The 27,448-nt window shown below is 41.3% G+C and overlaps 1 protein-coding gene across 6 annotated transcripts in view; it reads right to left on the bottom strand.

Annotated features, from left to right (window-relative positions):
- LOC139968140 (uncharacterized) overlaps positions 1–27,448 on the bottom strand; it is a 48,361-nt gene extending 20,913 nt beyond the window's left edge. For 2 of the 6 annotated variants that reach the window (XM_071972525.1, XM_071972528.1), the window contains exons 1-2: positions 27,294–27,448; positions 21,023–21,106 (exon numbers count right to left, since the gene is read on the bottom strand). In XM_071972525.1, coding sequence (XP_071828626.1) covers positions 21,023–21,077 — 55 coding nt within the window. In that variant the 5' untranslated portion in view covers positions 21,078–21,106; positions 27,294–27,448. Of the gene's footprint in view, positions 1–21,022; positions 21,107–23,372; positions 23,638–27,293 lie in introns of those variants that run through there. The other 4 variants (XM_071972527.1, XM_071972530.1, XM_071972526.1 and 1 more) reach the window with 4 other exon arrangements.

Genomic DNA, 27,448 nt, shown 5'->3' with positions numbered 1-27,448 from the left:
AGAGCGGTGTGATTAAACCTTCGCAAAGTCCATGGGCCTCACCGATTGTGCTAGTAACTAAAAAGGACGGTAGTACTAGGTTCTGTGTGGACTACCGGAAACTCAACGAAGCCACTGTTAAAGACGCATACCCCATCCCTCGGATTGAGGACAGTCTCGAATCTCTTGGAGGTTCCGTCTGGTTTTCCACACTCGACCTAGCTAGCGGATATTGGCAAGTGGAAGTTGATGAGAAAGATCAAGAAAAGACGGCTTTCGTAACTCGAAGTGGGCTATATGAATTTACTGTGATGCCGTTCGGGTTATGTAACGCACCCGCTACATTCCAACGGTTAATGGAAAAGGTGCTTTCCGGTCTACAATGGGAAGTCGCTGTACTATATTTGGATGACGTCATCGTACATGGGACATCCTTCGAAGAGCACCTTGACCGTCTGAGGGCTGTGTTCGAACGACTGCAAGTGGCTAATTTGACGTTGAAGCCGAAGAAATGTTGTCTTCTACAGAAGAGAGTTGAGTTCCTCGGTCATATCATATCTGGAGATGGTATTGGCCCCAATCATGAGAAGGTGGCAGCAGTAGTCAATTGGCCACAACCCACTCAACTTAGAGATGTGCGAAGTTTTCTGGGCTTAGCAACGTACTATCGAAGATTTATTAAAGACTTTGCCAAAATTGCACGACCACTCCATGCCCTTACCCAGAAAGGGAAGACGTTCGCATGGACCACCGAATGTGCGGAGGCGTTTGCAGTCTTAAAGAGAAGGCTTACTACGGCACCGATACTTGCCTACCCGACGAAAGAGGATCCTTTCATTTTAGACACTGACGCCAGTCAATATGGAATTGGAGCTGTATTGTCCCAGAGGCAGAATGGCCAGGAATTAGTGATAGCTTATGGGAGCCGGTTGCTAACAAAACGGGAGCGTAACTACTGCACGACGAGAAAGGAGCTCCTGGCCGTTGTATATTTTATCAAGTATTTCAAGCATTATTTGCTGGGCAGGAAGTTCCTCCTTCGAACAGATCATGGAAGTCTCCGGTGGTTGTTCTCTTTTAGGGAACCAGAAGGACAGGTAGCCCGATGGGTGGAAAGCTTGGCAGTTTTCGATTTCGATATCCAACACCGTGCAGGGACCAAACACAAAAATGCCGATGCGCTATCTAGAGTCCCATGTAAGCAGTGTGGTCTCAGTGATGACTTCCAGAGTGAGACAGTTACTGCACAGCCTACTACTCCAGAGCCGGGTTTGTTTCTCACAGCAGAACCACGATCAACAGGGAAGCATGAGAGAGTATCATCGGTTATCGAGTCGTCTGATGTGGTTCATCCCCCAATCGAGATGGACGGTCTGGATATCGACAACATCAGAGATGAACAGATGAAAGATGAAGAATTACGCCATTTTATAGACTTTCTGGAGAAAAATGATGCTCCTTTATCATGGGATGATATTGCATGTAAAAGTGCGGACCTGAAATTCCTGTGGGCCCGAATTCAGCAATTACGCGTCCGACGAGGGGCGTTATATCTAAGGTGGGAAGATGTTAAAGGGGAGACCGCGAGCTTCAAATTGTTGATTCCACGGAGTCTGCGTAAACAGGTCATGATGCACCTCCATGATGCAAGGACTGCAGGTCACCTGGGACTTGCAAAAACATGGAGTAGAGCCAAACAACGCCCTGTATATTGGCGGGGGATGAAGAAAGACATTCGTAACCATTGCATTACATGCGAGAAGTGTGGCTCACGTAAGAAACCCAACATTAAAGAACGTGCACCGATGCAGCGATACCAAGTTGGAATGCCATTAGAGAGAATCGCCATAGACATAGCGGGGCCATTTCCAGTAACACATCGGGGTAACCGATTCATCATGGTTGTGGGAGACTATTTTAGTAAATGGACTGAGGCATACGCTATACCAAATCATACCGCAGAAGTCGTTTCGGACACTTTGGTGGAGGAGTTCATTTGCCGATTTGGTACCCCCCGAGAGATCTTGACTGATCAGGGTCGAGATTTTGAGTCGCGACTTTTCCAGTGTCTCTGCAAGGAGCTGGGTATTCGGAAGACTCGTACAACGCCATTCCATCCTCAGGCAGATGGGATGATAGAACGGTTCAACCGTACCATGGAATGCATGTTGACTAACTATGTTGCTGATAACCAGAAGGATTGGGATCGCCATCTTCCTTTCATAACCATGGCGTACCGCTCCACCCAGCACGACTCCACTAAGAGTACACCCAATTTGCTAATGTTGGGCAGAGAAACTACAATGCCTTTGGACATTATCGTTGGTTTACCACCCACTGAGGAATCTGTCGAATTATTCGATGGAAGACAGAACAGGCACCTAGAGTATGCTGCTCAGTTGAGAGAGAAGATGAGATTATCTTATGAAGCAGTCCGTACACACCTTGGTAAAGCGAGCGAGCGGCAGAAGAAACACTACGACAGAGCTAGTAAACAATGGACCTCCTATGCGGAAGGGGATTCCGTTTGGTTACATGCACCCGTGAGGAAAGTTGGACTCAACCCCAAATTGCGGCCTATTTGGGATGGCCCATATGTAGTTACCAAGAAATTGACAGAAGTGACTTACCGCATTCAGAAATCAGCGAAGACGATACCCAAAATAGTTCATTCTGACAGACTGAAGCCGTTCTTGGCGACTCACGATAAGTCCTGGTGGGAGTTGAAGGAATCAACAGAACCGCGAGATGTGACGGAAACAGAAATCCGGGCTCCAATTATCCAGGAGAACAAAACGAGGGATAACAGGCGGCTGCAACCCGAACCAGGGCCGTCGGAACACTCCGATCAAGAAAGCCCCGGGGCGGATTGTGTACAGACTTCTACAAATGGGAGCGTAGACAAGGAACCTGTTGGGAAATATAATCTGCGTCCGAGGAAACAACGAGCGAGAAAATTTTAAGAAGCGGCAAAACGTTTCACGTCTCCGAACTGTGTTAATTAGTGACAATCAACATTCCGAAGGAGATAATGTAAAGGAGCTTTATTGGGGCTTGACGTTGCATTGTGGAAGCAGCGGATTAAAAAAATTCCCGGTCCAGTATCCCTCCTTTAAGCGGATTATACTGAGACAATGCCCGCTTAGGCTATGGAGTGTATGGCCCGTATGAGTGAGAGGAGACCGCGGATGCCGATTGTTCTGAATTGCGGAAACTTTGAAAGGAAAATTGAAGATTGAATAGGAGTGGATAATTCGTGAATGACTTGAAAACCGTATAAATATTTGGGAGAGAACACATCTCATACATAGTTTTAAACTAGCCTACAAGTAAAGATGTTCAAGTGCAACCCATGTAAGAAGACCTTCGTGCGGGAGCGGTTTTTGAAGAGGCATTTAGCAACGAGTTGCCCTTCGACGGGAAATGAGAAGACGGAGAAGTGCTCCAATTGCGGCGCCGGATTCTTCCGGGAAGATGTACGCCGACGACACGAGATTACGTGCAGAGAAGCTGCTAAGGAGAATGTCCAATCGGCACATTGCTCCCGAAGGGTACACCGACCGGATCTACCCTGCAGCAGTCGACACCCACCGGTTGTCGACATCTTAGACATCAACGTGGACTCAGCAGAGGATCTAGCCTTGGAATTAACTGGGAGAACGAACCGGGAGGTCCAAACTGAGGAGCAGATCCAAGGCAACCTCCAGCTGGACAAAGGGGAAGTTATCAGGGTACGAGGACAGCTCTATCGACTACGAAGAGCTGCGACACTGCTCGCAGTTCGCGAAGAGGGCCCTAGCTCTACCCCCACGCAGACCGAGGAGACCACCGGCTTGGACTTCCGTGAACGGTGGTCACTGAGGAATGTTTCCCTTGGTGTCGACAGTGAGGGAAATGCTCTCTCGCGGACCGAGGTTACCCATACCTACAGCTGCCCGGTGCGAGATTTACAGACATACGGGGGTCCTTATCGGCAGTTTTATGTGCCGCCCGTCTATGCCCCCTACCCGGCGTATGGTGGTATAGTACCTCCTGGAGCGGCACACCCCCCGAGGATGCCTATGGACAACCCGGCTGGTTGGGAGAATTTCCTGCAGAGGGAGACACAGCGACACACCGAAGGCCTGTAGAGGACACAGTGACGCCGAGAGAGAACTATATTGGACTTTTTATTTGAACTGTACACGAACTTAGTAATTATTATTTTCGGACAGAAAGCACTGATCCGATTTACGTTTAGTTTTGTGTAATCAATGTATGTGAGGTTCAACGTGTGCATATAGTCGTTAGGAATGGTGATCCATTTGTGCACAGCTGTTTTTATCATTGTTGGTGTCTGCGATCATATGGGGTCATATGGTGGAAGCAAGTTGAGGAGAGTGTAACGCTGGCCGACCGTGTCGTGTCGTGCGGGAGCGTGTGAGCGTTTGGTAACGCTGGGGCTTTGTTTTAAGACACCCGAGCCGGCTGTGCGCACGTGGATCTCTATATGGGGAGGAACTTCCGCCAGGTGTAGCCTAGTGTTGCATTCGTGGCGGCGGTTGTTTTCTCTCCATGGTGACAGGCGCCATTGTATGCTCTCTTATCACTATGCATCTGAATGGAAGCTGTGGGGTAATCTCTTTTGAATAGTAACGAATTTACATGTATACCCTATCAATAGGGTTTAGCAGTTTACATGAATGCCCCATGCATTCCAACCTATTGTTCGGGGGCGTAGTTATAAGGAGGAGCGATGTGCACGTCGTTCAGTACAGAGTTGTAGTTTGAGTAGTACACACAGTTGTAGTTTGAGTAGTGAGGTTATGTTATTTTTAGGAGTAGGTTGTTTCGTTGGTTAGATGTTAATTTGTAGTTGTGTTAGTTCGAGGTTTTTTTTATATCGTTCGCTTTTGATACAGTCGACTGTAGCTCTGTACTCGGAAGGCTAATAAGAGATTTCCAGAACGTTAAAATACGTGTTGTGTCTTCTGTCGTGTCGCTCGTCTTCTTCATTAACTGTGTTATTCGTGGCCTATCAAAATACAACATCTACGGCCAAGGATCCCGAGCTGACGGCTTACGCTACCTTGGAAAGAATAATCGTTACAGTGGTGGCAGCGGTGGGATAAATATACACGAAGAGGGTGAGCGTCATGGCGGAAGCTGGAGCTACGAATTTACCGACTGTTGGAGATGGAATTGCACGACGGATAGAATACTTGAAGAAGGAGTGTGAGAAACTTCTGCCAGATATTCGAGAGCGCCTTACGGAAACAGGGGTACGTGTCTCTGATTCTCACGAATCAAGTTATTTGAACTTTCCATTACCCCCTGGGATACCGAAAGAAGACAGGAATCTGAGGGGTACACAGCCTCCACGTGGTTTCCACTCCGATGAAGATGAGGGGTTTCGTCGGGATCCCCTGTATGTTTATCGAGATAGAGAGGCTCATTCCGGTTCGGAACCCATGCTCGGTAATAACTCAGAGATGACGGGTCATCACAGAGATAACAAGAGGACAGATACTATGCTAGCGGGGAGTGCTGAGAACGGACGGCAGTTTCTTGAGGACATATATGATGTGGAGTCACAGCCCGTATGCAGTACCCAACGATTACACCAAACAACTCCGCGATATAGATGGTCTTCCAAGGAGAACTCGAATGTTGTTGATACACATTCGATGCCAGGTTCCGGGCATCGTGACCGAGACCGACCGGCTCTCAGTCATATGTTGCCGGAACGGACAACATCTAACGAAGCTCAGCAACCTTGTTTACAGAGGCCATATGTTCGTTATGGTTCCCAGGGTGGCGAGACAGGCAAGAACTTCCCGTTTGAGTCTACACCGAAGTTCCATGAGTACCAGTGGGGTGTTGATTCCACTGGGCAGGCGCAACACCAACCGGATGTGAGCCAGCCTGCTAATCCTGGAAGATTTCGCTGTGAAAATCAGGAAGAAGACACGAGGAGAAGCGAGAACCAGCCATCACTCGACCGAGGGCAGCGCAGACAAAATACCCCAGGTCCTGAACGTACAAGGTCGGAACGAATTCTTCGAAACTCTGATGGATATCCCCCACACTCCGGGGTACAGTATCGTACACAGAAACCATTGATGCTCCCGGAGAAATTTGATGGCAGCCAGGTATGGGAGGACTATTTGTCTCATTTCGAGAGTGTGGCTGAAATAAACGATTGGTCACATGCGGCCAAGGCCTCTTTTTTAAGAGCGAGTCTCAAGGGAGACGCTCTGGAAATTTTGACCGAGATTCCAGCGGAAAGAAAGTCTGATTTTTCCGAAATTGTTTCGAACCTGCAACGCCGGTTTGGACACTCACACCAGAGCCCCCTTTACCGAGCCCAACTGACGATGAGGACCAGACAGAAAAACGAATCTGTGCAGCAGCTAGCCCAAGCCATGAGAAGATTGGTCAACAGGGCATATCCGTTCCTTGATAGTGCGGCTAAAGATGATATTGCTACAGAACATTTTCGTAACGCACTTGGTGATATTGACTTGCAAAGAGCAATTTTTATGGCAAAACCAAGGAGCTTGGCCGAAGCCATTACTGTGGCTGCGGAAAATGAATCATTCCAGCGTGCTCAAATGCACAACCGAAGGCAGGGCTGTAATCTTCGCCAAGTTCAGGATGCAATCGAGAGTCCCGCTGTGAACAAAACATCAAGTGATATGCAACAGCTCAGTCAGGCACTAAAGGACATTCAGGAACACATACAGGAGCTCCAAACATGGAAAAATTACGTACTCGAGAGGGAGGCACGCCAGAGTCAGCGGAGGTCGAGACGGGATAGACAGGGGTGCTGGAATTGTGGGGAGATCGGCCATTTTCGTGACCGATGTCCGTACCCGCGAAGAGGGAATACTGCAAATCAGGGAAACGAAAGCGAGTCGAGAAGTTAGGCCCCCACTCGGCTCATGAGGTTCATCCACCTGGGTCTACTAGCTTGGAGCAGCATCCAACAGTTATCAGTCAGGCTTTTAATATGGATCCGTCTGGCATGTATGTACCAATTGAAGTCCGCTCCTGTTCTGCTCAATTTCTTGTGGACACAGGGGCTACTATGACGGTCCTTTCAAAGACATTTTTCGATACACTTCCACACGAGATACGCACCAAGTTGAGGAGAGAAAATCAATATGTCTGGCTTGCCGACAATTGCACGAAAATAGAGGATAGAGGAACAATCATTGTTGGGTTGAAAATTGGTGACAAAGTGATTGACCATAAAGTGCATATTGTGGACATTGGAGGTGATGCCATCCTTGGACTAGATTTTTTAATAGGATACGGATGTAAATTGGATTGGAAACATGGGATTTTCTCCATTGACCAGACCGAGGTCCAGATGGTTCCAAGGAAGAAAGAGGCGGCTATCTACAGGTTAGTGGTCACGGAAACGACCATTGTGCCAGCTGGAAACGAAGCGCTGGTTCAAACAAAGATAGTGCGGAAAGGGAGAGGACTACACATTGATGAAGGAGAGATGCTCCAAACAGGCTTAGTGGAACCTTTGCCAAGGTTTCTCGATTCGCACGACATAGTTGTGGCTCATGCATTAGTGGATGCTTCGAAAGGTTGTGTACCATTACGCGTATTCAACCCGACGGAGAGCGATGTTACTTTGTATAAAGACTCCCAACCGGCCACTGTCGAGTTTCTCATCAAGGGAGATGTAGCGCAACCATTTATTACGGGGGATAATGATTTTGATTCGATTACAGTGCTACGAGAGATGAGAGACTCGTCTAAGGGTCCTGTCAACAAAGGAGAACGGGTGTTACCGGAACCGATCAGAGAACTCTCCAAGGAAATGAGCGGAACTCTGTCTGATGCCCAACGGAGCCAGGCAGAGGATTTGCTCGAAGAGTTCAAAGATCTTTTCGAAGCAGATGACGGACTACTCGGAAGGACTAACGTTGTTAGGCACACGATCGACACAGGAAATCATCCTCCTATTAAACAACGTCCAAGGAGAGTACCTATCCATAAGATGTCTGAAACGAATCAGGAAGTTGCCAAGATGCTCAAGAGCGGTGTGATTAAACCTTCGCAAAGTCCATGGGCCTCACCGATTGTGCTAGTAACTAAAAAGGACGGTAGTACTAGGTTCTGTGTGGACTACCGGAAACTCAACGAAGCCACTGTTAAAGACGCATACCCCATCCCTCGGATTGAGGACAGTCTCGAATCTCTTGGAGGTTCCGTCTGGTTTTCCACACTCGACCTAGCTAGCGGATATTGGCAAGTGGAAGTTGATGAGAAAGATCAAGAAAAGACGGCTTTCGTAACTCGAAGTGGGCTATATGAATTTACTGTGATGCCGTTCGGGTTATGTAACGCACCCGCTACATTCCAACGGTTAATGGAAAAGGTGCTTTCCGGTCTACAATGGGAAGTCGCTGTACTATATTTGGATGACGTCATCGTACATGGGACATCCTTCGAAGAGCACCTTGACCGTCTGAGGGCTGTGTTCGAACGACTGCAAGTGGCTAATTTGACGTTGAAGCCGAAGAAATGTTGTCTTCTACAGAAGAGAGTTGAGTTCCTCGGTCATATCATATCTGGAGATGGTATTGGCCCCAATCATGAGAAGGTGGCAGCAGTAGTCAATTGGCCACAACCCACTCAACTTAGAGATGTGCGAAGTTTTCTGGGCTTAGCAACGTACTATCGAAGATTTATTAAAGACTTTGCCAAAATTGCACGACCACTCCATGCCCTTACCCAGAAAGGGAAGACGTTCGCATGGACCACCGAATGTGCGGAGGCGTTTGCAGTCTTAAAGAGAAGGCTTACTACGGCACCGATACTTGCCTACCCGACGAAAGAGGATCCTTTCATTTTAGACACTGACGCCAGTCAATATGGAATTGGAGCTGTATTGTCCCAGAGGCAGAATGGCCAGGAATTAGTGATAGCTTATGGGAGCCGGTTGCTAACAAAACGGGAGCGTAACTACTGCACGACGAGAAAGGAGCTCCTGGCCGTTGTATATTTTATCAAGTATTTCAAGCATTATTTGCTGGGCAGGAAGTTCCTCCTTCGAACAGATCATGGAAGTCTCCGGTGGTTGTTCTCTTTTAGGGAACCAGAAGGACAGGTAGCCCGATGGGTGGAAAGCTTGGCAGTTTTCGATTTCGATATCCAACACCGTGCAGGGACCAAACACAAAAATGCCGATGCGCTATCTAGAGTCCCATGTAAGCAGTGTGGTCTCAGTGATGACTTCCAGAGTGAGACAGTTACTGCACAGCCTACTACTCCAGAGCCGGGTTTGTTTCTCACAGCAGAACCACGATCAACAGGGAAGCATGAGAGAGTATCATCGGTTATCGAGTCGTCTGATGTGGTTCATCCCCCAATCGAGATGGACGGTCTGGATATCGACAACATCAGAGATGAACAGATGAAAGATGAAGAATTACGCCATTTTATAGACTTTCTGGAGAAAAATGATGCTCCTTTATCATGGGATGATATTGCATGTAAAAGTGCGGACCTGAAATTCCTGTGGGCCCGAATTCAGCAATTACGCGTCCGACGAGGGGCGTTATATCTAAGGTGGGAAGATGTTAAAGGGGAGACCGCGAGCTTCAAATTGTTGATTCCACGGAGTCTGCGTAAACAGGTCATGATGCACCTCCATGATGCAAGGACTGCAGGTCACCTGGGACTTGCAAAAACATGGAGTAGAGCCAAACAACGCCCTGTATATTGGCGGGGGATGAAGAAAGACATTCGTAACCATTGCATTACATGCGAGAAGTGTGGCTCACGTAAGAAACCCAACATTAAAGAACGTGCACCGATGCAGCGATACCAAGTTGGAATGCCATTAGAGAGAATCGCCATAGACATAGCGGGGCCATTTCCAGTAACACATCGGGGTAACCGATTCATCATGGTTGTGGGAGACTATTTTAGTAAATGGACTGAGGCATACGCTATACCAAATCATACCGCAGAAGTCGTTTCGGACACTTTGGTGGAGGAGTTCATTTGCCGATTTGGTACCCCCCGAGAGATCTTGACTGATCAGGGTCGAGATTTTGAGTCGCGACTTTTCCAGTGTCTCTGCAAGGAGCTGGGTATTCGGAAGACTCGTACAACGCCATTCCATCCTCAGGCAGATGGGATGATAGAACGGTTCAACCGTACCATGGAATGCATGTTGACTAACTATGTTGCTGATAACCAGAAGGATTGGGATCGCCATCTTCCTTTCATAACCATGGCGTACCGCTCCACCCAGCACGACTCCACTAAGAGTACACCCAATTTGCTAATGTTGGGCAGAGAAACTACAATGCCTTTGGACATTATCGTTGGTTTACCACCCACTGAGGAATCTGTCGAATTATTCGATGGAAGACAGAACAGGCACCTAGAGTATGCTGCTCAGTTGAGAGAGAAGATGAGATTATCTTATGAAGCAGTCCGTACACACCTTGGTAAAGCGAGCGAGCGGCAGAAGAAACACTACGACAGAGCTAGTAAACAATGGACCTCCTATGCGGAAGGGGATTCCGTTTGGTTACATGCACCCGTGAGGAAAGTTGGACTCAACCCCAAATTGCGGCCTATTTGGGATGGCCCATATGTAGTTACCAAGAAATTGACAGAAGTGACTTACCGCATTCAGAAATCAGCGAAGACGATACCCAAAATAGTTCATTCTGACAGACTGAAGCCGTTCTTGGCGACTCACGATAAGTCCTGGTGGGAGTTGAAGGAATCAACAGAACCGCGAGATGTGACGGAAACAGAAATCCGGGCTCCAATTATCCAGGAGAACAAAACGAGGGATAACAGGCGGCTGCAACCCGAACCAGGGCCGTCGGAACACTCCGATCAAGAAAGCCCCGGGGCGGATTGTGTACAGACTTCTACAAATGGGAGCGTAGACAAGGAACCTGTTGGGAAATATAATCTGCGTCCGAGGAAACAACGAGCGAGAAAATTTTAAGAAGCGGCAAAACGTTTCACGTCTCCGAACTGTGTTAATTAGTGACAATCAACATTCCGAAGGAGATAATGTAAAGGAGCTTTATTGGGGCTTGACGTTGCATTGTGGAAGCAGCGGATTAAAAAAATTCCCGGTCCAGTATCCCTCCTTTAAGCGGATTATACTGAGACAATGCCCGCTTAGGCTATGGAGTGTATGGCCCGTATGAGTGAGAGGAGACCGCGGATGCCGATTGTTCTGAATTGCGGAAACTTTGAAAGGAAAATTGAAGATTGAATAGGAGTGGATAATTCGTGAATGACTTGAAAACCGTATAAATATTTGGGAGAGAACACATCTCATACATAGTTTTAAACTAGCCTACAAGTAAAGATGTTCAAGTGCAACCCATGTAAGAAGACCTTCGTGCGGGAGCGGTTTTTGAAGAGGCATTTAGCAACGAGTTGCCCTTCGACGGGAAATGAGAAGACGGAGAAGTGCTCCAATTGCGGCGCCGGATTCTTCCGGGAAGATGTACGCCGACGACACGAGATTACGTGCAGAGAAGCTGCTAAGGAGAATGTCCAATCGGCACATTGCTCCCGAAGGGTACACCGACCGGATCTACCCTGCAGCAGTCGACACCCACCGGTTGTCGACATCTTAGACATCAACGTGGACTCAGCAGAGGATCTAGCCTTGGAATTAACTGGGAGAACGAACCGGGAGGTCCAAACTGAGGAGCAGATCCAAGGCAACCTCCAGCTGGACAAAGGGGAAGTTATCAGGGTACGAGGACAGCTCTATCGACTACGAAGAGCTGCGACACTGCTCGCAGTTCGCGAAGAGGGCCCTAGCTCTACCCCCACGCAGACCGAGGAGACCACCGGCTTGGACTTCCGTGAACGGTGGTCACTGAGGAATGTTTCCCTTGGTGTCGACAGTGAGGGAAATGCTCTCTCGCGGACCGAGGTTACCCATACCTACAGCTGCCCGGTGCGAGATTTACAGACATACGGGGGTCCTTATCGGCAGTTTTATGTGCCGCCCGTCTATGCCCCCTACCCGGCGTATGGTGGTATAGTACCTCCTGGAGCGGCACACCCCCCGAGGATGCCTATGGACAACCCGGCTGGTTGGGAGAATTTCCTGCAGAGGGAGACACAGCGACACACCGAAGGCCTGTAGAGGACACAGTGACGCCGAGAGAGAACTATATTGGACTTTTTATTTGAACTGTACACGAACTTAGTAATTATTATTTTCGGACAGAAAGCACTGATCCGATTTACGTTTAGTTTTGTGTAATCAATGTATGTGAGGTTCAACGTGTGCATATAGTCGTTAGGAATGGTGATCCATTTGTGCACAGCTGTTTTTATCATTGTTGGTGTCTGCGATCATATGGGGTCATATGGTGGAAGCAAGTTGAGGAGAGTGTAACGCTGGCCGACCGTGTCGTGTCGTGCGGGAGCGTGTGAGCGTTTGGTAACGCTGGGGCTTTGTTTTAAGACACCCGAGCCGGCTGTGCGCACGTGGATCTCTATATGGGGAGGAACTTCCGCCAGGTGTAGCCTAGTGTTGCATTCGTGGCGGCGGTTGTTTTCTCTCCATGGTGACAGGCGCCATTGTATGCTCTCTTATCACTATGCATCTGAATGGAAGCTGTGGGGTAATCTCTTTTGAATAGTAACGAATTTACATGTATACCCTATCAATAGGGTTTAGCAGTTTACATGAATGCCCCATGCATTCCAACCTATTGTTCGGGGGCGTAGTTATAAGGAGGAGCGATGTGCACGTCGTTCAGTACAGAGTTGTAGTTTGAGTAGTACACACAGTTGTAGTTTGAGTAGTGAGGTTATGTTATTTTTAGGAGTAGGTTGTTTCGTTGGTTAGATGTTAATTTGTAGTTGTGTTAGTTCGAGGTTTTTTTTATATCGTTCGCTTTTGATACAGTCGACTGTAGCTCTGTACTCGGAAGGCTAATAAGAGATTTCCAGAACGTTAAAATACGTGTTGTGTCTTCTGTCGTGTCGCTCGTCTTCTTCATTAACTGTGTTATTCGTGGCCTATCAAAATACAACATCTACGGCCAAGGATCCCGAGCTGACGGCTTACGCTACCTTGGAAAGAATAATCGTTACAATACACTGTACATATATAGTGAGACATTATCTTCAGTAATGTAAATTGTCTATAAAGATGCAGACTAGATGTACTGTATGATAGCATGTATCCCAGTCTACAGTGCAATAATGTCCCTGAGGGATTAATGTCTCATAGATATATATACACTGTACATATATAGTGAGACATTATCTTCAGTAATGTAAATTGTCTATAAAGATGCAGACTAGATGTACTGTATGATAGCATGTATCCCAGTCTACAGTGCAATAATGTCCCTGAGGGATTAATGTCTCATAGATATATATACACTGTACATATATAGTGAGACATTATCTTCAGTAATGTAAATTGTCTATAAAGATGCAGACTAGATGTACTGTATGGTAGCATGTATCCCAGTCTACAGTGCAATAATGTCCCTGAGGGATTAATGTCTCATAGATATATACACTGTACATATATAGTGAGACATTATCTTCAGTAATGTAAATTGTCTATAAAGATGCAGACTAGATGTACTGTATGATAGCATGTATCCCAGTCTACAGTGCAATAATGTCCCTGAGGGATTAATGTCTCATAGATATATATACACTGTACATATATAGTGAGACATTATCTTCAGTACTGTAAATTGTCTATAAAGATGCAGACTAGATGTACTGTATGATAGCATGTATCCCAGTCTATAGTGCAATAATGTCCCTGAGGGATTAATGTCTCATAGATATATACACTGTACATATATAGTGAGACATTATCTTCAGTAATGTAAATTGTCTATAAAGATGCAGACTAGATGTACTGTATGATAGCATGTATCCCAGTCTACAGTGCAATAATGTCCCTGAGGGATTAATGTCTCATAGATATATACACTGTACATATATAGTGAGACATTATCTTCAGTAATGTAAATTGTCTATAAAGATGCAGACTAGATGTACTGTATGATAGCATGTATCCCAGTCTACAGTGCAATAATGTCCCTGAGGGATTAATGTCTCATAGATATATACACTGTATATATATAGTGAGACATTATCTTCAGTAATGTAAATTGTCTATAAAGATGCAGACTAGATGTACTGTATGATAGCATGTATCCCAGTCTACAGTGCAATAATGTCCCTGAGGGATTAATGTCTCATAGATATATACACTGTACATATATAGTGAGACATTATCTTCAGTAATGTAAATTGTCTATAAAGATGCAGACTAGATGTACTGTATGATAGCATGTATCCCAGTCTACAGTGCAATAATGTCCCTGAGGGATTAATGTCTCATAGATATATATACACTGTACATATATAGTGAGACATTATCTTCAGTAATGTAAATTGTCTATAAAGATGCAGACTAGATGTACTGTATGATAGCATGTATCCCAGTCTACAGTGCAATAATGTCCCTGAGGGATTAATGTCTCATAGATATATATACACTGTACATATATAGTGAGACATTATCTTCAGTAATGTAAATTGTCTATAAAGATGCAGACTAGATGTACTGTATGGTAGCATGTATCCCAGTCTACAGTGCAATAATGTCCCTGAGGGATTAATGTCTCATAGATATATACACTGTACATATATAGTGAGACATTATCTTCAGTAATGTAAATTGTCTATAAAGATGCAGACTAGATGTACTGTATGATAGCATGTATCCCAGTCTACAGTGCAATAATGTCCCTGAGGGATTAATGTCTCATAGATATATATACACTGTACATATATAGTGAGACATTATCTTCAGTACTGTAAATTGTCTATAAAGATGCAGACTAGATGTACTGTATGATAGCATGTATCCCAGTCTATAGTGCAATAATGTCCCTGAGGGATTAATGTCTCATAGATATATACACTGTACATATATAGTGAGACATTATCTTCAGTAATGTAAATTGTCTATAAAGATGCAGACTAGATGTACTGTATGATAGCATGTATCCCAGTCTACAGTGCAATAATGTCCCTGAGGGATTAATGTCTCATAGATATATATACACTGTACATATATAGTGAGACATTATCTTCAGTAATGTAAATTGTCTATAAAGATGCAGACTAGATGTACTGTATGGTAGCATGTATCCCAGTCTACAGTGCAATAATGTCCCTGAGGGATTAATGTCTCATAGATATATATACACTGTACATATATAGTGAGACATTATCTTCAGTAATGTAAATTGTCTATAAAGATGCAGACTAGATGTACTGTATGGTAGCATGTATCCCAGTCTACAGTGCAATAATGTCCCTGAGGGATTAATGTCTCATAGATATATACACTGTACATATATAGTGAGACATTATCTTCAGTAATGTAAATTGTCTATAAAGATGCAGACTAGATGTACTGTATGATAGCATGTATCCCAGTCTACAGTGCAATAATGTCCCTGAGGGATTAATGTCTCATAGATATATATACACTGTACATATATAGTGAGACATTATCTTCAGTAATGTAAATTGTCTATAAAGATACAGACTAGATGTACTGTATGATAGCATGTATCCCAGTCTACAGTGCAATAATGTCCCTGAGGGATTAATGTCTCATAGATATATACACTGTACATATATAGTGAGACATTATCTTCAGTAATGTAAATTGTCTATAAAGATGCAGACTAGATGTACTGTATGATAGCATGTATCCCAGTCTACAGTGCAATAATGTCCCTGAGGGATTAATGTCTCATAGATATATACACTGTACATATATAGTGAGACATTATCTTCAGTAATGTAAATTGTCTATAAAGATGCAGACTAGATGTACTGTATGATAGCATGTATCCCAGTCTACAGTGCAATAATGTCCCTGAGGGATTAATGTCTCATAGATATATATACACTGTACATATATAGTGAGACATTATCTTCAGTAATGTAAATTGTCTATAAAGATGCAGACTAGATGTACTGTATGGTAGCATGTATCCCAGTCTACAGTGCAATAATGTCCCTGAGGGATTAATGTCTCATACACTGTACATATATAGTGAGACATTATCTTCAGTAATGTAAATTGTCTATACAGATGCAGACTAGATGTACTGTATGATAGCATGTATCCCAGTCTACAGTGCAATAATGTCCCTGAGGGATTAATGTCTCATAGATATATACACAGTACATATATAGTGAAACGTTATCTTCAGTAATGTAAATTGTCTATACAGATGCAGACTAGATGAACTGTATGGTAGCATGTATCCCAGTCTACAGTGCAATAATGTCCCTGAGGGATTAATGTCTCATAGATATATACACAGTACATATAAAGTGAGACATTATCTTCAGTAATGTAAATTGTCTATAAAGATACAGACTAGATGTACTGTATGGTAGCATGTATCCCAGTCTACAGTGCAATAATGTCCCTGAGGGATTAATGTCTCATAGATATATACAGTACATATATAGTGAAACGTTATCTTCAGTAATGTAAATTGCTCTAATGAAAACCAAATATTTTGCTTGAAGGAGTATTGGGTGTTGCAACAACTATTTATTAAATATCACAATAAACTTAAACTGATAGTAAACTGCTTATCCACTAGAGAGCCTGTGTAGGAGAATGTGTAAAGTAAGTTGGCCTGCAATTTCGATCCTAGCAGGATCTTCTTCAAAGGCTAAATGACAAGTAACCGTAACAGAGAGGACAAAAACACGCACAGAATACAGACAGGTTAATGAGCATGGTGAACACAAAGAGATAGATGTAAGGGGATTAGTAGACAAGGGATGGAGAGAAGAAAGAAAGAAACCAACAGGGGAAGAGGAGAGGTAGGAGATAAACAGTGGACGGACAAAGAGAGGATTAAGGGAAGGGGGTAGGGAATAAACTGGAGATAACACTATATCCCAACAAAATAACAGCAATTCTGTTGTGTTTCAAACCTACTATTATTGACATCATACCGTCATTGTTTTTCAGACAAGTGTTTCAAGCATCTTGGCCTTTTACGGGACCTATAAATTAATACAATTTCACTTAAGATAAGTTTGTAATGGATCAACCTTTTAGAAAATTTCACCATATGAAATTAATAATGTAAATTTTTAAAGAATTTGATTCAACTTAATTAGCAACTTTTCATCCCCCGGAAACTTATTATTGTATGTGTAAAGCAAATTAGAGAGTTTTGATTTTTATTTACTTATTTTTCATTTCATTCTAGTTTGAAATGTAAACTTGACAGACAAATCTAATGAACTATGTCTTGTAGTGGATTGTTGGTTTCGAATGTAGTATCAAATAGCATCAACTAGTTGATCAAAATGTAGTCAAAATGGTGCTTAAAACTTTCATAGCAGATGTTATACGCGTGGAGCCTTTATTTGCAATATAAACCGGCAAGAATTCAGACTGGGGGGCTCTTACTGCCATCAATTAAAAATGACCTCAAAACTATGGTAGTTGTGACAATGTTATTTATTATATTTTTGGGACATTTATTATTATTAGTATTATTTGGTTTAGTTATCGGCTTTTTGAACTTGTCATTGACGACTTCTCGAGCGCTAACATTGTTTCAGCTCTTTTAACTGTAAAAAGCACTGACGATCACTCAGAACTTAGTGAAACAGATAGAAATATTCCAGAGCTTCGATTAATCATTTGGAGTTAAACTATAAGATAGAGTCGTTCCTGCCATTAGAGAAGACAACCCTTATCAGGGTTCTTAAAGCCTTTGAAATGTTTTCCTTATCAATGTGACATTTCATTCTGATCATTATGACATATTTTCAATTCTTATCTACATGGGTAAGTCAAAATTTCTCTGAGAACTGTTCGCTGTGATGCAAAGCATAGAGCGATTACATATTGCAAAGTGTATGTGCAGTTTGCCATTACGACTATAGTAGAATTTATAAACACACATATATCTGTATACAAAACTGATGGCAGAATAAAACCCCATTGCCATTGTATAGTTTCCAATGCTTGAAAATATACTTGTTTTACCAATAAAGCTCTAATATGTATTACATTGTTTTGTGTGTGCTTCTGAACAGATGTTCTACTAACAGTATTCCCATACATGTGTATGTTACTATGGAAACCAGTACTTAGGAAACAGTACTTGTATCAGGATGATGGAAATCCATCCTCAAAATGTAGTTAGTTTTCCTATTTTTCCGTCCAAGCTAAACTTGCCTCAGAATGTCAGACAAGCTTTTGTTTTGTGTTGATGTACAGTCTACCTACAGTAAGCTGTGTGTGGGAGGGAACTAGGGTGCGTCGGTTTAACGATAATACCAGTAATTTCATTCATATCCATACCGACGGACGACGGTATTGAAATCTGTCATCAATGAATATACCGATAATACCAGGTTTATCCGAAACAACCTTGAATACCCGGTAGAAATAATACCTTATTAAAATAAAGACCCAGACAGTACACGCAAACTCGAGGATACCTATATTCCTGCTGCTACTGTTTATCGTGTATACCTTACCACTCCCTGTAGTCCCAAATTGTAAACATTCTTGCTGCACAATCTTAGCCCTTGCATCTGTTCCTTGGACTGTACCAAGCAAAGGTCAATGAAGGGACACATATGTTTCTTGTGTTTTCACCTTCAAAACTGGTTTAAGCCTAATCAGCCATTCACCAGCACAGAAGGGGTACATTTACACACGATCACTTGAAACAGTCTACATACGGATCGGGGAGGGGGGTGGGGGAGGTACGGAATATACTGTAGCACAGCACCTGTTCGAACTTTCGAAACACATGCTTCGGTACACAAGGAAAAAGGGATTGGATGGCATGTGTGTTAGGGCTGTGCGATTTAATGATCTAAACGTTTAAACGCTCCGATTTTCGTTCGTTTAAACGTGACCTTTTGACTATGACTTTCGAAATTTGGCTGCCAGCCAAGTAAACATCAGGATTCAGGAATTTATAGGAAAAATTCATTGGGTTGAGAAATTCCAAATGAAATCTGAGCAGTAGAGATTGTACTGAAATAAGTGTTCTTCCCTTTCCAAGCCACTCCCTACCCCACCCCACCCCCACCCTTCCCATACGAAGGACACTTGTATGTACTGCTCTCACTATAAATACAAGCATGTTGGTATTCATCACAAATTGGTCATCTTGGGTATGAATGTTGCATCCTGATTCGTCATACTTCTTCTTTCGAAAATTGATCATAATTCAAGAACCCAGAAGTTAGTGTCAATTAACTTGAAAACGAGATGGGCCTGGCCAATTAATGCCTAGCTCGAATCATGGACTCTACTTTTCATCACCACAACCAATGAGTTTCCGAACAATATTAAAGAATCTTTTATAGCATATTCTGAATCAGACATGTTTTACCTTGGGCTTCAAATATTCAACTTTTACTGTACTTATGATTCTCTTGCAAATTAATCCCAGGAGTTCACTTTACATTTCACAGATTTTACTTCTTTCTCTTTTATTCTAAGAATCATTGTTTAAATTTGGGTGCCTGTGTAACGGTGTTAAAACCACTAATTATTATCAAATCTGCACCAATAAAGAAATTGCCAACTAAAGTGGAATTCTCCTAAGGGTTAATTAACAACCAAACCAAAACCAAAAGGATTACAGAAAACTAACTGTATAAGAGGAAATAAGTAATTAAATGATAACAGCTTGTTAAATCAGTGTTCCGTTGTCTTGGGAATTGTTCATTAAACCATCACAATATCCACATAAATTTGCACTAATATAATAAATCTAGAAAAAGTGGGCAGTAGTCATAATACCATATAGTAAATTTATCTAGATGCTTTCAACAACATTAAAATATTTTTAGGTTAAAGGAGACGCACACCTTACCATCAATATGTGAGAAAGATATAGCTGAGTTGAACAACATTCAACAAACAGCTAAAAGTAAAATCTTATTCTATTTGGGAGTCATCACAGAAGTAAAGACTTGATCAAGTATAAATATGACATTCATTGAGCAACATGAACCTCAATGTACTTCTCTATTTATGACAAATAATGCTCATTTCATGTAATGGAGATTGGTTTTGCATATGTATGCTGAATCTAACATATTGAACCCCTGAACATGACATTATGATGACATTGGTTTCAGACTGTGTAAACACTGTTAACATTCTACTTTGAAAATATGTAAAGGAAAACAATGAGGAGATAGTAAAAGGTTTCAGATCCTGGTGGCATTATGAAATCACTTATGTACAATCTGACAGCTCCCAGACACTACTTTAAACTTGGAGGTACAGTATCTCCCAAACGGAACAAGATTGATTTTCTAAGTAGCATTTGGGGGAATTCTTCTTTACAAAGATCCACTGCTGTATACTGTAAGCTATTAAAAATGATGGTTGGGTTTGTGTCCACTTTAAATGGGAAAATCAGTATTGTATGCTTCTTTGATTACTCAGGTCACCTCTGCTACTATTCACTTGACATTAGATGTTATCATTTCTACAATCTCCATCAGAAAATATTGCCTCTTACATCTTACAAGGTCAACAGTTATACAGGTCTCAAAGTGACCATTCCCCCCCCCCCCCACTTTCTGGTATTTTCTGAATCAACACTGATGAACATTAAAGGTGGATATTGACTGAGTGGGGCATTTGGTTATTTGACAAATATTATTATTCGATCAATTGCTTAATTCCAATCAAACAGTCTTTGCTTTGGCGGTACGAAAATACAAGAAAAAGACAAGTAAATTACTTTGTTGCATTTTCAGTTGATGTTAAAAAATGATTCTGTATCTTACATGTGTATAATGGCTAGCCAATTGTGTGATAATAACATTGTAAATCTATCTCAGTGGGAATGGCTGAGTGGATAGGGGCATGGTTAAGTTGTGAATGGTTTGTCTTGAATCAAGTATATTTATAGCCATATAGTTATTGACAAAATAATAATTGAAAGCTTAAACCAATACTGACCTTTGACACTGTTGATCTTGTCTCCTAAGATCATCTTTGCAGCCATGGATGCCATGATTTCTGTTAGTTGTTTAGCTTAGAAATCTATAGAGAAAATAAAGAAAACACAGAAACAAGATTGCATTTAATCCACAAATTATGCCGAATTATATAACTATATCACAAACTTACTACTAAACTTAAATATCCAAGATGGGACTGTATAATAGCATCCTTGCACCAAACCTAATAGCTATGCTATCGGGACTGATCAACGCTTTTAAGCTTTTGTATTAGATCATACACATGTGTGTCTGAGACTCAAATGTTGTGAATATATGCTACAGTACATGATGTGTGACTTCAACTGTTGCTAATACTCACCATGTTCCTGTTCACCTTGTACACAAAAAACACCTTAGTTAATTAACTATAACATCTGAGTAATAACAATACAAAACTGACTTAATATATTTGACTTTCTTTTGCATGCAAGCAGACTTACAACTGCATTCCCATTGTGCCATCTGTACAGTACACTACCTAGCATGACCATGTATGTATACAGACTACATCATTACTGTACAACATCAATCAGTGATTCCCATATGTCACATTACCAGGCTTGGAATTTTAGGCTAGTTTCACTGTTTAATGCCACTGGATTTTTTTCTTTGGCCAGTATAGACATTGAGAACATTTAAAGAGTTTGACATGATTTCTATATAGTACCTAACATGAACCCTGTATTAATACTGATTACAATGAGCAAATGCTAAACAAGTATAACTTTACAGTATAAACTGATATGTGCTGTAATTCAGCACAATGCTGGTTTTTATTTAAGCCAGCACTTGGTTTTTAGCCATGAGCTACTATATTTTGAAATCCTTAGCCATGCACAGTTACCACCAACGGCTAATTTAGTGTAACGTATTTGTAATCTTGATTCTCTCTGCAAAAGCCATTCAATTCATATTCACCTTTTATTTTCTCACATGTACACATAAAACAAATAGTAAGAGATTTTACAGCATAGCAGGCAGTATACCAGGGGTGCACTTATTGAATTCCTTAGAATTTGGTTGTTTGTACATGTGTGTGTGTTTTGTTTTTGTTTTCTTTTTTATTGTTGTACTGGTATTGTCCTGCCAATTATATAAAATTGCATCTAATATTGGCCGTTTATAAAAGGGCTAGGCAATATGACATTCATAACTGTACGTTACCTCTACACTGTATGTTTTATCTACCCTATAATCATTTATTTATTATAAACACAAACATTACACACCTGATTAAACAATATACTCACTGCATGGAAGTATAGTTATTATTTCCATACTTAATGAAAGCTGCAGTTCCTGTATTCTCATACTTTGCACACGAACACACAGGGGCGTATCCAGGACTCTTATAAGGAAGGGGTGGCCCCACATTTGTTGAAGCTGACTCCAAAGTATGGGATTCTGTGGGGGAGGGAGTAATTGCCATATCACCTCCCCCACTACATCAATACCAGACCTACACGACCAGTAACATATCTAAATACCCACAAGGTTGGAATAATTTAAAATCCACACAAACTGCCATGTGTGAAAATCATTTACAATGTACATTTAATGTGAACTTATCAGGGGATGATATTTATCTATATACATAGATGATAGTCTGTTAAATTACTTACATAAACTAGTTTAAATATAAATGTGAACGTAACAAGACACGATCAATATGTACATGATGTTAGATGCACTGTAAGTATACTGCACAGCCACCTGTCTACTATAGTCATTGAGCATACTACATCTAAAATACCTCATATCACAGAAGAAATCAATTGTCAAAATAATATGAATAATAAGAACCCTCCTTTATAGATTTATTGCTGCATTGAATAATACTGCAATGTTCACAATGAGAGAAAAAAAACAATTAGAAATTTGGTTTTCTCTTCCGTTTTCTTTGGGGGGGGGGGGAGAATTGATGTGCTCTAAATTCTTACATTTGGTACGATTAATTGAGACATTATTACAAAATATTAACATACAAAGAAGATGGAGCTTACAGCTTGTACAATTATTGCATGAAACGCATGGAAGGAAACTGTAATTTTATCAGTTTGCTCTTTCTAGATGACAAAAATTAAGCAAAAAGATAGTTGTTACAAAATTTGGAGAAAACAAATACACTATGATAGCATTCTATTAAATTTCGACTGTCTTGGTGAACACAAAGGCCTAGAAAATTTTATTGTAAAGAAATATATATATAGGTAAAAAAAAGCTGGGTTTATAATTTATTTATTTATAATTTATTACACATTACTGAAAAAGTATTTGCCTTATAAAAATTCTTAACTACTACCCACTTTTCAAGGCGTGAAGACTGCATACAGTACACTTTGCTTTTTCCCGAATCCAAGCCACGACCGTTGCCCTAAAATGCTGCGCGTTTCAAGGCTGCAAAGTAGTTCAGCAATCATAAATTATGTTGCTCACATAAAATCCAATTAAGATGGCCACGAAGTAACTTGCAGTCTTGATCTACTCTCACTCACTCACTCAGACATACTGAACAATATGAATTTCGCACTGTAGTACGTACTGTAATGAGAATTTCAACCCAGCAATGGCCAGTGTGCCTGCCGCACTATGTAGCTAATGCATATATATGCTGTACGTGTACCACTGTAACTACGTAACAACACAAATTTGTATTACTATACGAGGGGAAAAAAACATGACAGGTGGCAGTGTTTGAATGAGTTAACAGTTCTTGAATAATATAACTTGAATAAAAGTAACCTAATATTGACTGAGCACTGTGGAGCAGTATTAATTAAAACCTTGTAACAAAATCCACCCAATTGCTCGAAGCTAGACCTTGGTAATATTTAAGTAGGATAAATACTGTGTATATTTACAAAGAAGCTATTGTTACATAATTACATGAATTGGGTGTTGTCCATTGCAAGGTTTAATAGGTCTTGGGTTATAACACTTCTAAACCAACTAATTAATAACTAAACACGATGGGAATAATTTAAATTTTACATTTTGTGTAGCAGGGTGCTGATATGAATTTTGTTTATCATGTAATACTGAATGTTCTATGGTGCTGTTAAGAAACTGAAAGGCTTGTAAATACAAATTGGACTCTTTGTTGCAATTTGGATAGAATTCTTTTTGTTATGCAAATATAAGATGACTATTTCCTGTACATGACAGAGAGTATAAATTACTCAAGTTGGAATTTATAAATCTCACATTAATATTGCTTAAAATTCAGTTAGACATTTGTAATTTGCAGTACCTGCTCACATTTTATAAAGTTAAAGAAAAAGTATTTGTTATTGTTATTGTGAGCAGAAATAAACAAAGATAAAACTGGCTCTGAATATAATTTCCAGTAACTGTAAGTGCTAACACAGGATGAATCATATTTTATCTTAATGCCAATTAACATAGAAATATATATAGGGCCTAGTATATCACATGTTTAACCACTTGCTAAAGAATGCAGCCAGGTTTTAACAAAATCTACTTGCTAAATTAAGGTCTTACTGGCATTTTTCTGAATTACAACAGACATCGATTTAATACTGTAATACTGCAGCTGAGATGGAAGCTGTCCAATAATATTTGCTGTTAATAAGCAGTAATGCAGAGCTAAGTGTTAGGAACAGAAATCAGTTTCTTTTTTTAAAGACGATTGTTAACCGACTAATCATGTGTTTAAAGTCTCAATACAAATTAGTTGATGAAATTCGGAAAACAAACTTCCGAAGCAGATTCAATGTTTCTTATTCTAAATGCACTCTGACCAGGTGGGTTTTATGGAGAAAAGCTGTCGCAATCGAAAGAAAGAAATTCATTTTCTGTTGCACTTATGGCTCTAACGATTTACAGTAAAATCAATACAGCATGTTCATTACACATTGATGTAACCTATATTTACTAGTGTCGTCCACTTTTCTTACCCAATTTCACGGAGGAAACGTCTGAAAACACCTGTTTATTCCTTGCAATGGAAGGAAATGACACAATTTCGCAAGCTACATTGGTAAGACTGAAAGAAAGACCTATTCAAGAGAATTGACCTAACATAGAATTACCAGGAAAGTGAAAGTAAGCCTCTAGGCAAGGGCATACAGTAGGAACAGGGGGGCCCCCAGTGAAAAATATGGTGGGGCGGAAGTATCATTCCGCCCCCCCCCCCCGCTTTGCAAGTCAGAAAACCCCTTTTTCATTTCCAAATGAGAAAAAAATCTCATTTGGAGCACCAAATTGCATCTAAGGCCAGGTGAAAATGCAAAATTATTTACAAAATGGAGTGGGTGTTGAAGTGTGCTATATTGCACCAAATTGCACCTGAGGCCACCTGGAAATGCAAAACAATTCCAAAGGGGAGGGGGACACCGCCTCCCCTAAGACCCCTCCCCCAGGCCGGCCATCAGTCTTCAGCCCCCCACTCAAAAGTACCTTCCTACGCCACTGCCTCTAGGCCTAACGGTGGTAAACAAAAACAGAGAGATTTGATTGGCGATTGATCTGTTGGGCGGGGCTTGCCAATTTTGATTGTAGTTTGAAGAATCTACGGACTCGTTAAAAAATCTGGCGAATTTTATTCAGCTCAAAATGTTTAACGACAGATAACTCAATAAAAATAATGATTATTAATATGAAAATTGCATAGAACGGTGTTATTTTCACTGAGCTTTTAGGACAGTAAGCTGGAAAGGTCAAACTAAAATTTGGCAAACACACATTGAGACTTTAAGACCTTAATGTCTACTGACTATCAACTTTATCCACAGTTACTTATTAGAATGTTTTGCATGAAGTTAGGGATATGGATATAAAACAAAATTATTGGTAGGTCTATTGATCAATCAGAAGGGGCATTTTATTGGCTTAAAGCTGGTCTCCTATTCACCAAACCTACACATATCACTTAAACTGTACTTATATTGGTCTTCCTTCTTTGTTTCTTTTTTTTTTTGCTGCTGCATTTTGTTAGACAACCAAAATGTAAGGCCTGTTTGTTTGAAGGAAAACCAGGAAAAAGCAATAAAACTTTGCACTAAGTGTCACAAAAGGCTTGGATAAGAACTCAATCTAACAGAGAGTATTTTGTTCATTTCAACCAACCGTTAATTTTTGTTAAAGCTTCATGTTATGTTTTTTTTTTGCGTTGTAATATTTGTACAGTGCAGTATTACTTAAAACTATCATTTCTCTTGAGATGAATACATGCCTGTAGTACAACATTTAAGGGGAGGGGAATAGGAAATCAACCAAGGAAGCAACATCATGTTAGACCCAACTTTTGACCATTTAAATCGGGTCCTTTCTTAGGAACTGGTCATGGGGAAATAATTGAAAAACTATGCACGTATAAAATGATTATGCACAGGTTCGTATTTATTTTGGCTGACTAGAGTAGAACATATTTTTAAGTAACATGGTGGAATTTGCATTTATTTCCTGCATATTGTTTTCAATGTACAGTACATGATAGTCATTGTTTGTTGGATAGGTCAACTTGAAGCAAACGGAAGGTGTGATGTCGGGGTAATAGAGTATCCTCCCCAGAATCATTAGGTTCACGTTTCAAATCCTGACCAGGAAACATGTTCTTGACCTATTCAAAGTTAGACGGAGTCTTACAAGGATTTAGTACATCTGGTTTGGGAGAAGACTTTGGGTGATGAAAAATGGGCTATACATATACTGCTTCTTAAATGCACATGTATACAAAAGTATAAAAAAAAAAATGGCTACGTATATATGTCTTTGTCACCAATAAGCCATGTTGAAGTTTAATATACAGTAAGGGTCTCTGAACTCTATACAAAGGCCCAATAATTCCACAAGTCCCATAACAGATCCTACAGTAGCATCATGAGGCATAAAACTATGTCCTCAAGAATCAGACATTTGGTTTACATTTGCACAAAAACTCCCCTTCTCTCCTGCCCCCACCCCCCCCCCACCCTAGATGTAACGCACTAATAGTACACTGCAATGGAATTGTATTAACCCTCTGCCTAGGAAACAATGCTCAGTTCAGCTTTCTTCTTTTTTTTTCTGTTGTGTGGCGAACAGTGAAAAACTGAAGACCTTTTTTTCCTTCGGTAACCTCTTCCGCAAGAACTTGCAGCATGATACTGCTCGGTCATGTACGGACTGGGTGCTGTAACTTGGCCTAACAATTAATCAGCCGAACAGCTATTTCTAAGAAGCAATATCATTCTTAAATATCGACAAATATATTTTCATGAACTTACCGTCCTTAAAGAAACCATTCACTTTTTTCTGTCTGCAACTTCGCTGTTTTTACAGAGGTACTGACCAGTTGATTGTGTAGATCATTGTTTGCTCTTCTGTTTGTGTTCTCAGTATTGGTGGTCTGTCGTCGTCTGTTTTGTACCGTGTGTCTAGC

Source organism: Apostichopus japonicus, chromosome 5 (genome assembly GCF_037975245.1).
Source record: "Apostichopus japonicus isolate 1M-3 chromosome 5, ASM3797524v1, whole genome shotgun sequence".
Taxonomy (NCBI): Eukaryota; Metazoa; Echinodermata; class Holothuroidea; order Aspidochirotida; family Stichopodidae; genus Apostichopus; species Apostichopus japonicus.
Note: the sequence above shows the minus strand (reverse complement) of the source record. Positions and strands in the feature narration are given on the sequence as shown.